The sequence below is a fragment of the Bufo gargarizans genome, chromosome 8, assembly GCF_014858855.1.
Source record: "Bufo gargarizans isolate SCDJY-AF-19 chromosome 8, ASM1485885v1, whole genome shotgun sequence".
NCBI classification, from domain to species: Eukaryota; Metazoa; Chordata; class Amphibia; order Anura; family Bufonidae; genus Bufo; species Bufo gargarizans.
Genome location: NC_058087.1, coordinates 28230823 through 28245767, shown reverse-complemented (window position 1 = coordinate 28245767; position 14945 = coordinate 28230823). Strand labels below are relative to the sequence as shown.

General features: G+C 44.2%; 1 protein-coding gene across 1 annotated transcript in view; it reads left to right on the top strand.

The window, feature by feature from the left end:
* The window catches only part of PTPRN (protein tyrosine phosphatase receptor type N), a 68462-nt gene that overhangs the window by 40120 nt on the left and 13397 nt on the right, over positions 1-14945 (top strand). Inside the window, exons 10-12 of the mRNA XM_044303251.1 lie at positions 1984-2070; positions 4607-4686; positions 7248-7312. Of these exons, the coding sequence (XP_044159186.1) occupies positions 1984-2070; positions 4607-4686; positions 7248-7312 (232 nt within the window). The remainder of the gene's footprint in view (positions 1-1983; positions 2071-4606; positions 4687-7247; positions 7313-14945) is intronic.

The following is a 14945-nucleotide window of genomic DNA, read 5'->3' as shown; positions in this document are numbered from 1 at the left end:
ACACAGATAATAAAGCTGCTATATACTGTACACAGAAAATAAAGCTGCTACATACTCTACATACAAATAAAGCTGCTATATACTGTACACAGAAAATAAAGCTGCTATATACTGTACACAGATAATAAAGCTGCTATATACTGTACACAGAAAATAAAGCTGCTACATGATCTACATACAAATAAAGCTGCTATATACTGTACACAGAAAATAAAGCTGCTATATACTGTACACAGATAATAAAGCTGCTATATACTGTACACAGAAAATAATGCTTCTATATACTGTACACAGAAAATAAAGCTGCTATATACTGTACACAGATAATAAAGCTGCTATATACTGTACACAGAAAATAAAGCTGCTACATACTCTACATACAAATAAAGCTCCTATATACTGTACAAAGAAAATAAATCCATTATATACTGAACACAAATAAAGCCGCTATAGACTGTACCTACAAATAGTCACTATATATTGTGCACACAAATTAATCCACTATATACTTTACAGATATATAAAGCTACTATATACTGTACACACAAGTAAACCACTATAATGTACTATACTGTACAGACAAAGTCGCTTAAAACTGTGCGCATAAATAAAGCCGCTATAAATTGTACACACAAATAAAACTGCTATAAACTGCACACACAAAGCCGTTATAGACTGTACACACAAATGAAGTTGCACTATATACACATATGATGCCACAATATAGTGAACATATAATTAAATAATAAATAGTGTAATTGTATACCTTAGTTAAATAATACTGGAATTCATAATCAGAGAATCATGGATGCTTACTTCCAAAAACAGCGCCACCCCTGCCCACAAGGTTCTGAGTGGTATTGCAGTTCAGCTCCTTTGAAGTAAAAGGGGCTGAGATGCAATACCACACACAACCTGTGAACAGGTGAGGCGCTGTCTTTGTGTTTCTAATGATGGACAACATGTTAAATAGAATTCTTCAAAAACAAAATTACATAATCTAACTTTTTCCTGCATTTGATGACAGTCTTCTCCACCGGATGGCTAAATGGGGGTCTCCTGACTGGTGAAAGGCTTCTGTCCCACCTGTACCCGGCAGCATATCCGATGCGTCTTGGTGGAGTTCCCCTTTAAATGAGCTATACATGGCGTATATACTGTATACAACAAATCAGCATTTAGGATCACTATGGTTTGGTGAATAATGCTGAGAAATACTGATATATATTTTCCTACACAGCCAATTTACGGCAGACGGCTGCGGTGATGACCATAAGATGGATGTTTAGACCATTAAAACTCCAGTGTACTATGAATAATTTCATTTCTGTAGTCAATTATACTAGTAATACAGCAGAATGAGATGATATATGACCGATCTCCGATCCACTGTTCATCGGAGGGAGCTGCAGTGGCCTCTACAGGCAAAGTGTAGTATTACATTGCCTCAATTCAAATGCACGGCTGACCTAGAGTAGTAGACATGTATCTCAAGGGAAACCTTGGCAGAGGTAAAATTAGATATGTTTCTAGTCTTAAAGGGGTTCTCCACTTTCTCAATGGGGTCCCTGATGATAAGGTGATCACTGGGCGTTCTGCTGTCAGGACCCTCAGCGATCAGTTATAATCTGTGGAGGAAATGACAAGAAGTGTCCAGTTTTCCTGCAGTGCCACCTCAGGGGAAGTGAAGTATTACACAATTCCCATTGACATAAACTTGCTGAGTCCTCCACCTCGCGGCTCATAGATGGGAGGGGGTCCGCATCAATGAAATCCCATATATTAATTCAGAAGTGCCTAATGGAATATATGGAAATAGGTTTTCTTAGCATGAAGCTCCAGATAATTGTAAACCTGAAATCATATGAATCATCCAGTGAGGACACCAACCTTCAAATACATCTATGGGGGTGGGAAGGTCACTTAACCATGAAAAGGGCCACAGCCCTGGGCTTACCATCACCCCTCTGCCTTTCTCCTTAGGCCTCTGAGCCTGTATAATGGGTTTCGCCTCTTGGATTTCCTGGCCCAAAGCGTCCACATGTCCACGTCCAGCTTCATCAACATCAGGTGAGGAAGAACAATCTATAATATGTAGCTGTAGACATAATAAAAATAGACACAAGAGATCGAGGCCTAATATACATGACCTGGTGGTCCCGAAGTCTGAGCAGATCTAGAGATGAGCGAAAAATGAGTCAACTTTGCAAAAAGTCTTTATTAAAAATCTAGTGTCTGTTACATTTGGTGCAGCTTCTAGGCATCTCCATGGTTACAGACTACAGATAAATCCTATGTGTAGTCAGATACGGCAGTCATATGCTATTAGACCACCTTCTACCAAATCAGGAGACAAACACTTCACTGCAAGATCAGACTACACAGGGTTTGTTTGTAGTCTGTAACCATGGAGAAACGTAGGACTGCCTAGGGGCTGTATACAAAAAAAAAAGAATTGAATGTTTTAAAGAAAACTATTTGTAAAGCTGCTTCATTTATTATTTCAGCTTTTAATAGAAATGTTGTACAGGTGGACGTATCCTTTAAGGGACATTCTATTCAAAACTCAAACCTGGAGCATCTTCAAATCAGCCTACATCAGATCAAATGCCAGGACACCAGATTCCACTGCAGTCATTCCGTACACTTGGTATAATTAGTAATACATACCCCACAGGACTGTTTTATTACTCTTCTTAGCTCCCCCTCTCTCCTAGTGTCTCCTGCAGTGTGTGAGTTTAGCTTACCTGGCAACCACTTGACTTCCTGTCTGCGTGACCACCATTTGATTTCATGTAGGTGGTCGCAGGAAGTTGTATCTGCAGTACAATCTACGGTACCTTTTCATGGTGCAGAAAATTGATGTAGGTGGCTCCTTATCAGTGAAGAATAAACACGAGGAGGCTGCACAAGTAATTAGGCAGTTTCAGATTAGAAAACAATGTGATATGAAAGTCTGGAGATAGAATTTAAAGGGGTTTTCTGAAATGTTTTAAAAAGGAGGGCCACATGACCTGCCTTTCCAGCCCTGCAGCTCTGGTCCTCATCACTCCAGTCCCCGCCGATCCTGCAGTAACAATGACTCGTCCATCCTTCATGTGACCACTGCAGCCAATCGCTGGCCTGAGCGGTCGTGGGCTATTTATGCAGTCGTGACCGCAGAGGCCAGTGCTAATGTGAACGATAAACCGCGCAGGATCACTGCGGGACCAGCGGGGCCTGGAGAGGTGGCGCTAGAGAGGCTAGTTATCAAAAAGGGGAGTTTTTGTTTCTATTTTAGGTGAGTTTTTGTTTCTTTTTTATGCAAGTTACTGATTTGTGCCCATTTTTAAAAAAATACCAGAAAGTCCCTTAAATACAGCTTTAGTTTATTGCCCTACCTGGTGCATTAGAGCTCTTGCCAGGTTCCTCAGGTTCCACAGCACAGATTTCCAGGTAATGTAAATGGACACATCACACAAGCTCCCTACCACAAAGTAGAAATGAAGGTATGTATAGAGGAAATAATATCTAGAAAGAATGAATAGGAAATAATGCAGTTGATAAGTAGGGGTTATACTTGGCCCCATGGCGGTCCCTTATCTGATAAATGCTAAAAAGGTTTTGTGACCATAACAGTGCTCCAATCTGATTCCCTATTCTCTCCCAGGCGCATGATTGGTAATGAGAGTGTTACACCTGTTTGGTATAATCTTGTAGATTGTGTTTGCAGCTTCTTTTCTTAATTGTCTTCTTATTTTGCAAAGTATTCTCATGGGAGGATTCACATAAATGAGATTTCTTGATTATTAGTGACCCATTGAGATATTGTTCACCTGTTTGCGAATGCGTCTAGAAGACGGAGCTTCAGTGAAGACATTGACCAATCACGTTTACTGTTGTTCTGAAGTCAATGTGAAGTCAGATGACAGACCAATCAGCTGTCAGCATGTAGAGGAAGCTGGTAAAATCTGTTTGGATATTCATAGGTAGGCCTAATAATTAGAATAGGCAAGTGACATTTAGGAAGATAAGAGTCAGGATCAGATCTGGACTAATGGATGCCCTAATGGAAACACATCGGTTGTATTGTAGCACTTCCCTTTAGTTTTCAGAAAGGAAACAGAGTAGCTTGCACAAGCGTGCTAAGGAGAAACATAGACATATACAAGTAACACTATAATAACATCAAGAACAAATTCATAGTATAAACTATAATAATGTAAGATATTACAAACAGTAACACCAGGGGCGGACTGGGAAATAAATGTGGCCCTGGAAAAAAAAAATTAAAAGTGGCCCTATGTCGCAGGCGGGTCTATTTTAAAAGAAGGCAACATAATAGGCAGGGACAACAGAAGTAGGAGGGCCAGCAATACCATAGGGCATGTAGCAGTGCTGAAATTGTCACTCGTGACTGTAGATGGTTTTCTGTAACCCTACGGAGCTATCAGACTCACTGAAGAATTGCGGTGCTCCAAAACATTACATATTCAAACTATTTGAGCTCTGCTACAAAATTATTTCTACCCTTCACGATTGTGCTTCATTAGTATGAAATAATCCTGCTACTTCTGGGAATAACATGGGCACTTCCAGGACTCAAGCTCCTCTTATTTCTCTACAGTGTGGCTGGATCTGCTGTGACATTTCGGATCAGAAAAAATCGGCAAAACCTCACACTAACGGATATTACCGATCATGCAAGTGAGTACATTCTGTGTTTCCTTACCTAATTTAGATTAAAAATAAATAAATAATAATAATAATTCACAGAATAATCAATTTTATTCTCCCTGGGAAATTTCTGTTATTCCGGATTAGTAGATAAGAGACTGCAGTACTTGTGGTCTATCACATGGTGGCACTACAGAGCTGGCACTTACATTGTTACTGGCCTGTGTGATTGGTGAATATAGGATATTTAAATCATCGCTGTAAGGAATTTGCTAATCTGAAGGTTGTAACCTTAACCTGAATGATGTATGTAACACATGAGATAAAGAACTATCAATTTATATAAGGTCTCATCCCTGGGGTCAGGGGTATATCAGATATTATGTCCTAGCTGTCCATAGGTATATATACTGAAACTCAATGATTACGTGAGGGGAGTGCAAAAAAAAGAAGAAAATGTATATATATGTATATATACAGTAGAGCATCATACAGGACACAGCTTGATAGTTCGCCAGCCTCCCTCTATTAGGCCCTTTAAAATTTAAAGGCTCTGTACACCTTCGGAGGCAATGTTTGTTTATGATTGCATTTTACTAATTTTTATCTAAAAATCATATTTTAAATTGGCCTTTATTAAAAAATATTGAGCCGTTCTGACACAAAGGATTAACCGTTTGTCTAACTGTGTGACTGGTACTTTCACTTTCAGTTTGTGCCTTTTCTAAAATGCCTCATCTCTAAACTACTAAAAGGTCATAAACACTTATTTAAGCCATGTTCTTATCAGTAAGACAAGAACTAAGGCTACTTTCACACTAGCGTCACGGACCTCCGGCAGGCTGTTCCGTCGGGTGAACAGCCTGCCGGAGCCGTCCTGTCGCTAGTGACCGTGTGCCCCCGGACTGCCGCTTGACCGTGTGCCGCCGGACTGCCGTTCCGTCCCCATTAACTATAAATGGGGCGGAGGCGTAGTTCCGGAAGAGGCACGGCAGCGCATGGCATGACGACATTTATTCTGGCAGCCTCTCGCCGTGCGCTGCCGTGCCTCGCCGGAACTCTGCCCCCGCCCTGATTATAGTCAATGGGGACTGAGCAGCAGTCCGGGGCACATGGTCCCTAGCGGCAGGACGGATCCGGCATGCTGTTCACCCGACGGAACAGCCTGCCGAAGGTCCATGTCGCTAGTGTGATCCTGCCGATCAGCTGTTTGAGAAGGCAGCGGCGCTATAGCCTTCTCACTGTTTACCGCTGGCCCAGTGATGTCACGACTAGTATCAACTGGCCTGGGTGGGGCTAAGCTCCATTCAAGTGAGCAGAGCTTAGCCCTGCCCAGTCCAGTGATACTAGTCGTGACGTCACTGGGCCAGCGGTAAACAGTGAGAAGGCCGCGGCGCTACTGCCAGCGCCGCTGCCTTCTCAAACAGCTGATCGGCGGGAGTTCCGGGTGTCGGACCCCCGCCGATCAGATGCTGATGATCTATCCAGAGGATAGATCATCAGTTTAAACAAACTGCAGAACCCCTTTAAATGAAAACGTAAAACAGAAGACACTAAATATGTTAAAACCTTATTGCACCTGCGTCCTAAGTGTCTGAGTCAGGAGCTACTGGTTTGATAGCCTCACTGTATATTATTCAGGAGGTTAGAGGCACCTACTTTTTTTATCTCTTTCTCACATATTTATAATTTATCCTATCTAACAACTAGGTTCCGGAGCCCTAGTTGATTCTGCAACAGTAGGATATGGTGCTATTAAAATAGCAATTGATAAGCTACTGCAGCAGCAGCATCATCAGGGGACTACAGACAACAGACAATCTTGCTATTGTCTGTAGTCCCCTGATGACGCTGCTGGTGCCACGAAACATGAGGAGCCTCTAACCTACTCAATAATATACAGTCTGGCTATCAAACAAGTAGCCCCTGACAGGTGCAAAAGGTTTTAGTTTCTTCTCTTTTTGTTTCATTTAAAACAATCAAATAAAGGTTATGTTTTAAAGGGCTTAATAGAGGGAGGCTGGTGAACTGTATGTGGCTCTACTATATATATTGGTGTATATAGTGCTGGTCAAGATGGCTGCCTGCGGTGCTGTGTCTATGCACTTGATGTAGGGTCTTCAGATATTTCCCTTGAGCAGGCTGTCATGTGCTAATTAGTTATAGAGTTTCAATTCCTTACTATTTTCAAAATGTCTGCTTGCTGTCAATGAATGGCAATCTTTTTCCTTTCATTCTCAGGCTGAATATCACAACTGCAGTTAGTTACCATATAACTGTACAGGTGAAGTGGCCAGGGGCTTAGTTCCTGGACCCCAATGCACAATTTTTAACAGGGCCCCATGACAGTCACATGTTATTTGTGGCACCGGTCTCCTTTTTTGCAGCAGAGAGACATTTTGCACTCCCTCATGCCTCAGCTGCAGCCATAGTTTGCTCCTGGCAGTGGCATACCTACCACAGAGACAGGGCACAGAACTGCTGCGGGATACCTCCACATATTTTTTTAGAATGTTTTGATACGTTATTTCAAAATGTTTCATTTCATGTTGTAAAAGTAAATTATTTGTAAAACTTTCCTCCTCTTTCAGTGGCTCTGAAGTCGGATCTGCAAACTGCGACAGGCATAAAGATTGTCCAGACCGGCATCGGACAGGTGAGGAAGACGTCTGATATTCATTACATGGATGTGTACATATTGTGTATGACAGCCTGCATGGTACATAGCTGAGTACAGGCTCCCATAAATGGCAGCCTGCATTATACAGATGATTCCTATTGGTTCTAGAGTAAGCAAATGTAAATTCCAGTAGTAATATATCTCTAAATAAAAATATATAAATATCTATATCTCTAATATAAAAATCTCCTATTGCTTCCTGGAGACAATCAGCAAGCTGCTGTTGACAGATCTGTTATCACTGTTTGTCTCTATAGCATATTTTCAGCACATAATTGTGACTCGCTGTAGATAAAATAAGGATCTGGTTGGGTCATTCACCTTAGTACCCTGCAGCCCGACTCATAAACCCAAGGGTAGCATCATGTATATTACAGTAGTTAAAAGCTAATTGCCTCATACCCACCTTTCAGATTCTCTGCCAGTCATGCACTAACACTTACATGGGCCCCGCTGATCATTGTTTACTTGACATGCGTTTCCAATTAGTGGCCCCAGCGGTTATATCGGTACAGACATAGGGTCACTTGGGTTTTTACAAAATGTCGGAAACAGTAACAGGCTACTCCAGTGTTATCAAGTTTAGGAGTTCCATGGTATTTATCTATTTTCCAGCTGGATCCGTCAACAGCAGTTTGTTGGTGGATTTAATGTAGGAACTCCTGACTGAAAAAAATTAAGAAATGCATAAAAAAGGTCTTAAAGGATTTTCTGTTTGCTGCCTATGGGGCCAATGTGCAGCGGAAGCTTCACTTTAAAAATATGGATATATGATCAAGGTCCCGTTAGTTTTCTGCATATTTGCTGAAACAGGACAGATGTAAGAACCCATAGAAATGCTGAGATTGGTCTGTGTATGGGCACCTTGAAAAAGATCTCCACCTTCAGTGACCAGGTAACTCACTTAGCTCTTCCATGCTGTACTGCACTCACAGGGAGCTGGGGGCCCCTTTTTAGACCAGAGAGATGATAGCAACCATAGCAATTGATAATAGGGGCCAGCAACAGAGGGGAGGGACAGTCATTGATTTAGGGTGATAAAGGTGCCACTTGAGCAGGTGCTTACAAGGGTTTTCCCATGAACGAAACGTATCACCTGTCCACAGGATCACCTGGGGCCCCACCGCTGGAACCCCCACCAACCACAAGAACACTGGTCCTGTGTATGTATGCTGCCGCTCCATTGAAACTTAGCGTAACTGATAGAGATAGCTGAGCTCTGTACTTGCTGTTGGTCCCATAGTCCTTAAATAGAGCAGCATGCTTGATTGTCACTCCATATGAACAAGGGACAAGGGACCAGAATTCACATCATCATTGGGGGCCCCAAGTGATCAGAAACGTATTACCTATCCCGTGCAAAGGTGATAAGTGTGGTTTGTAGGAGAACCCTTTCATATAACTTGCAAAGTTCTTGCTACCTGCAGCAACCACTAGAGGGAGCTCAACATACATAGAAATACATATATGGGGTCCCAAGGTTACTTACTACACCCCTGGATGGAAGAAATGATCCTGACACTCAGAATGGGTGGATGTTCATAACCCATTCCTCTCCATTACAATGAGAGATTTCCATGGCTGCCATTGAGAGGAATGACAAAGCACAGCCCCCTTGCCTGATCTGTGTATCGGACCCCTGTTGACTTGACATGTCTGATTGACAATTCCTTTAAATATAATCTATCATAGGGTTATCGTCCCCACCGATCTACGGATATGTCCTGTCCTTTTTTAATAAAAAAAAAAACTAGTTGCAATCTATTATAACTTACATAATCACTTCTGGTGAAACGTCTAAAACGCCGGTCTTAATAAATGTGCCCCAATTCTGCTGAGTGTGTGCGGGGGGGGGGGGGGGGGGGGGGGGGAGCTCATCCTGGTGTGATGTCCGAGCGATGCACTGTGCCCGTAGCCAATAAGATGCCTCGCCTTTCTGCTCTCTCTACCCTCGCGCAGCATGCATCCTCACACACTGAGCAAAAGAGTCTGCAGCTGCATCTCCCCTCCTCCCCTCTTCCCTGTCACTATCAGTCTTCTCTCTAAGCTGTGCACTCTGGAAAGGAGAGGGTTCAAACGACATTAACAAGCATTAACGCCTGTAATGCTCCCCCCCAAAAAAATGCCTGTGCCCCTCATACTGTCATACTTACCCCCAGGGGCGTAGCGGCTCACGGGCCCTGGTGCAAGAGTTCAGCTTGGGCCCCCATTCCCTTAGTGCTTGTTGGCAAGGGGCAGGGTAGCACATAACCTTCCTGCTGCCAGAGGCAAACATTGAAAGGGCACCCCCTCATGCCAAATTCTTGACCTAACCCCTTCCCCCAGAGGTGTAAATAGACCAGCATGCACTTTCTATAATGCCAGTGTCTTATGTGGCATAAGTGTCTTTGGGCCCCCCGGGCTCCTGCGTCCGGTAGCGACTGCTACCTCTGCACCCCCTATAGCTACGCCCCTGCTTACCCCATTCTCCGGCACCCGCGTTGCTTCTTATGCCGTCACGGCGGGTGACACTATGGAGGCGTCTTCCCATCATGGCCTGCTATTGGCTAACCAACCCCATCCCCCTACGCCCGTCACCACATGTTTTGATCCGCGCGATGGGGATATGCAGTGGTGGCCGTGCTGGCATCAGAAGCAACGCTTTACCTGCTGCAGAGTTTGCAATTTTTAACTCTTTCAATTCTAGAAACAGCGTAGAGGGACCAGTGGTCATGATGCTGAATTTCCGGGGACTGCAGACAGGGACAGGAGAGTCATAGGACGGTAGCAAGACAAAGAAGACACCACTGCCCTAATATAATATATTCAATAGATTACATACTTTATATATGTATTTGCCCTATTAGCAGCAGCAGCCGGACTGCTGTCTCCTGTCTACAGAATATTATAACAAGGGATTGTCATTTAAGCAATTGTCTATTTAGAAAAATTCTGATTACCTGCAGCCAGTGTCGGACTGGGGTACCTAGGGCCCACCAGTAAAAAAAATTTGAGGGCCCACTGTATGGATACATTCAAATATAATAAATAATCTAACAAGTTTTTTATATGAACATCGGCTGGTGGAGGTGCTGGACATTGAATATATGTATGTAGTGCAGTAAATGTAATGTGTTATGTGCCACTTGTGCAGGGGTGGGAGACTAGGGGCCCACATTGCTCAGGGGCCCACCGGGGAATTCCCCTGTACCCCTGTGGGCCAGTCCGAGCCTGCCTGCAGCCCCCGCTAGACTGTGCGCTCCGACAGCTTCTGTGCGGTATTCCTTGAACTCTATGGCTTTGATGGAAAGTGGAGGATTTGGAGCTGTGTATCAATGTACAGTAAATCCCAGTAATCCGGCATCCTCCAGGCCGTCGATGTGCCCGATTATAGGAGATTCCGGTGTGTCAGACTGTGACATGCCTTGGGCCTGTCTTTTTGTGGATAGGGTCACTCTGAGATTTGTCACTTTTGATCACAGTGTATGTCCCTGGTCAGATGGGTCCAGGTCCTGCCACATCTATGCTGGTGCAGATGGCGTGTACTGGGAGATGACAGACAGATGAGAATCACTATGAGGAGTGATATATGCGACAAAGTGCGGGGTGTATCACGCTGAGATCACATGAAAATCATCACTAGGTTGCCATGACAACCCGATTTGGAAGACTCATTTCTGTATTTGATTGCATAATATAAAATGGTGATCAGGACGGCAATCAGTGCGTCTTATAGAAGAGGTCAAGTGTCCGAGAAAAAGGACCTTATGTCCAGTATATGGTGCAAGATATGTGACAGCTCTGGATGTCAGTGCCTCTCTATGTGACAGCTCTGGATGTCAGTGCCTCTCTATGTGACAGCTCTGGATGTCAGTGCCTCTCTATGTGACAGCTCTGGATGTCAGTGCCTCTCTATGTGACAGCTCTGGATGTCAGTGCCTCTCTATGTGACAGCTCTGGATGTCAGTGGCTCTCTATGTGACAGCTCTGGATGTCAGTGGCTCTCTATGTGACAGCTCTGGATGTCAGTGCCTCTCTATGTGACAGCTCTGGATGTCAGTGCCTCTCTATGTGACAGCTCTGGATTTCAGTGGCTCTCTATGTGACAGCTCTGGATGCTGTATATCAGTGTCTCTGTATGTGACAGCTCTGGATGTCAGTGCCTCTCTGTGTGACAGCTCTGTATGTCAGTGCCACTCTATGTGACAGCTCTGTATGTTAGTGGCTGTCTATGTGACAGCTCTGGATGCTGTATATCAGTGGCTCTGTATGTGACAGCTCTGGATGTCAGTGCCTCTCTATGCGACAGCTCTGGATGTCAGTGCCTCTCTATGCGACAGCTCTGGATGTCAGTGGCTCTCTATGTGACAGCTCTGTATGTCAGTGCCTTTCTATGTGAAAGCTCTGGATGTCAGTGGCTCTCTATGTGACAGTTCTGTATATCAGTGCCTCTCTATGTGACAGCTCTGTATGTTAGTGGCTGTCTATGTGACGGCTCTGGATGCTGTATATCAGTGGCTCTCTATGTAACAGCTCTATGTCAGTAGCTCTCTATGTGACAGTTCTGTATGTCAGTGCCTCTCTATGTGACAGCTCTGTATATCAGTGGCTCTCTATGTGACAGCTCTGTATATCAGTGGCTCTCTATGTGACAGCTCTGTATGTCAGTGGCTCTCTATGTGACAGCTCTGTATATCAGTGGCTCTCTATGTGACAGCTCTGTATATCAGTGGCTCTCTATGTGACAGCTCTCTATATCAGTGGCTCTCTATGTGACAGCTCTGTATATCAGTGGCTCTCTATGTGACAGCGCTGTATGTCAGTGGCTCTCTATGTGACAGCTCTGTGTATCAGTGGCTCTCTATGTGACTGCTCTGTATATCAGTGGCTCTCTATGTGACAGCTCTGTATATCAGTGGCTCTCTATGTGACAGCTCTGTATATCAGTGGCTCTCTATGTGACAGCTCTGTATATCAGTGCCCCTCTATGTGACAGCTCTGTATGTCAGTGCCTCTCTATGTGACAGCTCTGTATATCAGTGGCTCTCTATGTGACAGCTCTGTATATCAGTGGGTCTCTATGTGACAGCGCTGTATGTCAGTGGCTCTCTATGTGACAGCTCTGTATATCAGTGGCTCTCTATGTGACAGTGCTGTATATCAGTGGCTTTCTATGTGACAGCTCTGTATGTCAGCAGCTCTCTATGTGACAGCTCTGTATATCAGTGGCTCTCTATGTGACAGCTCTGGATATCAGTGGCTTTCTATGTGACAGCTCTGGATATCAGTGGCTCTCTATGTGACAGCTCTGGATATCAGTGGCTCTCTATGTGACAGCTCTGTATATCAGTGGCTCTCTATGTGACAGCTTTGTATATCAGCGGCTCTCTATGTGACAGCTCTGTATATCAGCGGCTCTCTATGTGACAGCTCTGGATATCAGTGGCTCTCTATGTGACAGCTCTGGATATCAGTGGCTCTCTATGTGACAGCTCTGGATATCAGTGGCTCTCTATGTGACACCTCTGGATATCAGTGGCTCTCTATGTGACAGCTCTGTATATCAGTGGCTTTCTATGTGACAGCTCTGGATATCAGTGGCTCTCTATGTGACAGCTCTCTATGTGACAGCTCTGTATATCAGTGCCTCTCTATGTGACAGCTCTGGATATCAGTGGCTCTCTATGTGACAGCTCTGTATATCAGTGGCTCTCTATGTGACAGCTCTCTATGTGACAGCTCTGTATATCAGTGGCTCTCTATGTGACAGCTCTGGATATCAGTGGCTCTCTATGTGACAGCTCTGGATATCAGTGGCTCTCTATGTGACAGCTCTGTATATCAGTGGCTCTCTATGTGACAGCTCTGTATGTCAGTGGCTCTCTATGTGACAGCTCTGTATATCAGTGGCTCTCTATGTGACAGCTCTGTATGTCAGTGGCTCTCTATGTGACAGCTCTCTGTGTGACAGTTCTTGATTCGATGTATCTGTTATGTTGCAGTTTTTGCAGTTGTCCCTGTCTCATCTTATTGATTACAAGTTAATGTGGGGGAAGGGCTCTTAGCGGGGGCACGGGGGGAGGTGTCCTCCAGCTGCAAGAAAGGGGGGTGAACATGGGTGGTGTCAGTCTGCCTTTGGGTGGGGGGAGGGAGGGCGGACGCCTGCGATTGGAATCACGCCTCTTTTCAGTAACATGGAGCTGTTGTCATGGCAACCTCTTTTGATGTGACAAGTGCTGTGATTGTGACGGAGGAGCTGATGTTCTAGGGAGCTAACAGTGGCAAGGAGAGGGTACAAGAGACCCCATCCCACACCCTGCCTGCCGCTCCCATCTCCTCTCCTCCATCACTGCTCTCCATCCCCCCCTGTGCCTCACTTGCCCATCTTTTGTGCCCCCCTCGGTATTGTCCATCCACCCTCATCACCCCATCCCCGAGATCCGCTCATTCATTGCACACACAGCCTCATCTGGACGCCTCTTTCTCACTTTTCCAAGACCCCCTGGCCTTCTCGCTTCCTCCCATTCCATCCCTAATTCCTCCATTAGTCCCTTTGTATTGTCTCCCTTTGGCCCAGAGCTTTGTGTGTGTGACATGAATAAGGTTTGGGGCCCTAAGATCCCAGTATTGTCATCGTCCCCCCCTCCCCTTGGAGAACTGAGTAAGGAGGCGCTCAGGTTGATCTGTCCTCAGCTGCCATTAGGTAAGTTGTATGAGAGCAGCTCCTCTCCACTTCTATCTGTGCAGGAGGGTGTTGCCTCAAAATGGAGAGAAGCTTTTTCTTTTTTTTGCATTTTTAATCTTTTGAATTTTTTTATAGCTTTTTTTCTACTGCAGCTTTCTTTATGTTTATTCCATATTCTTCGTTTTTTACTGAACACGATCGATATAAAGCGGCATAGCCTCGGCCCTTGTAGCCTAGATGGGCTTAGGGCCAATAGAACAACCTTAGGCTCTGGGTTAACATTGACCTTGACAAGACCAGTTAACCTCTAGAGACTGCCGGGTCTGGATTGCAAGCTCTGTGGGCACAGCAGTGTCAATTGGAATTGCAAATTCAGGCCTGTGCAGCAGAGGGGGTGATGTCAATCTTATGGGATGTGTGATATGTAGAGATCTGTAGAGTCAGATATGGGATATGAGTCCAGTATATGGCTGTATAGAGATTGTAGTTTCTACCATTGCATAGAAATTCTATTTTTTTTATGATGTGTAATGTGTAGGATGAATATCTCATGTGTCAACGTTTGTTTTTTTGAAAATTCTTTTAATTTTTAATCTTTATGCATCTAAATGAGTTGGATTGTTTTTATGTGTATTAATGTAGGGGAATATTTATATCAGATCCGATACAATGTTACAATTTTGTACAAAAGCAAAACAATGTAAAAAGTGTTTTATGGAAGAAATGTCCAGAACTTACATCATTTGTGTATGTCGATGTTTGTAGTTTGTGCCCAGTATAGGTGATAAATGTATGATCGCCGGGGGTCTAACCACTAGAATCCCCCCAGATTACAAAAGCGGCCGTTCTTGAGTACCGGCATGATTGCCGCTTTATTCACATCTATGGGGCGTATGAAGCTAAGCTCAGTACTGATAGACAGTGGGACTCAGGGACCCCTATACT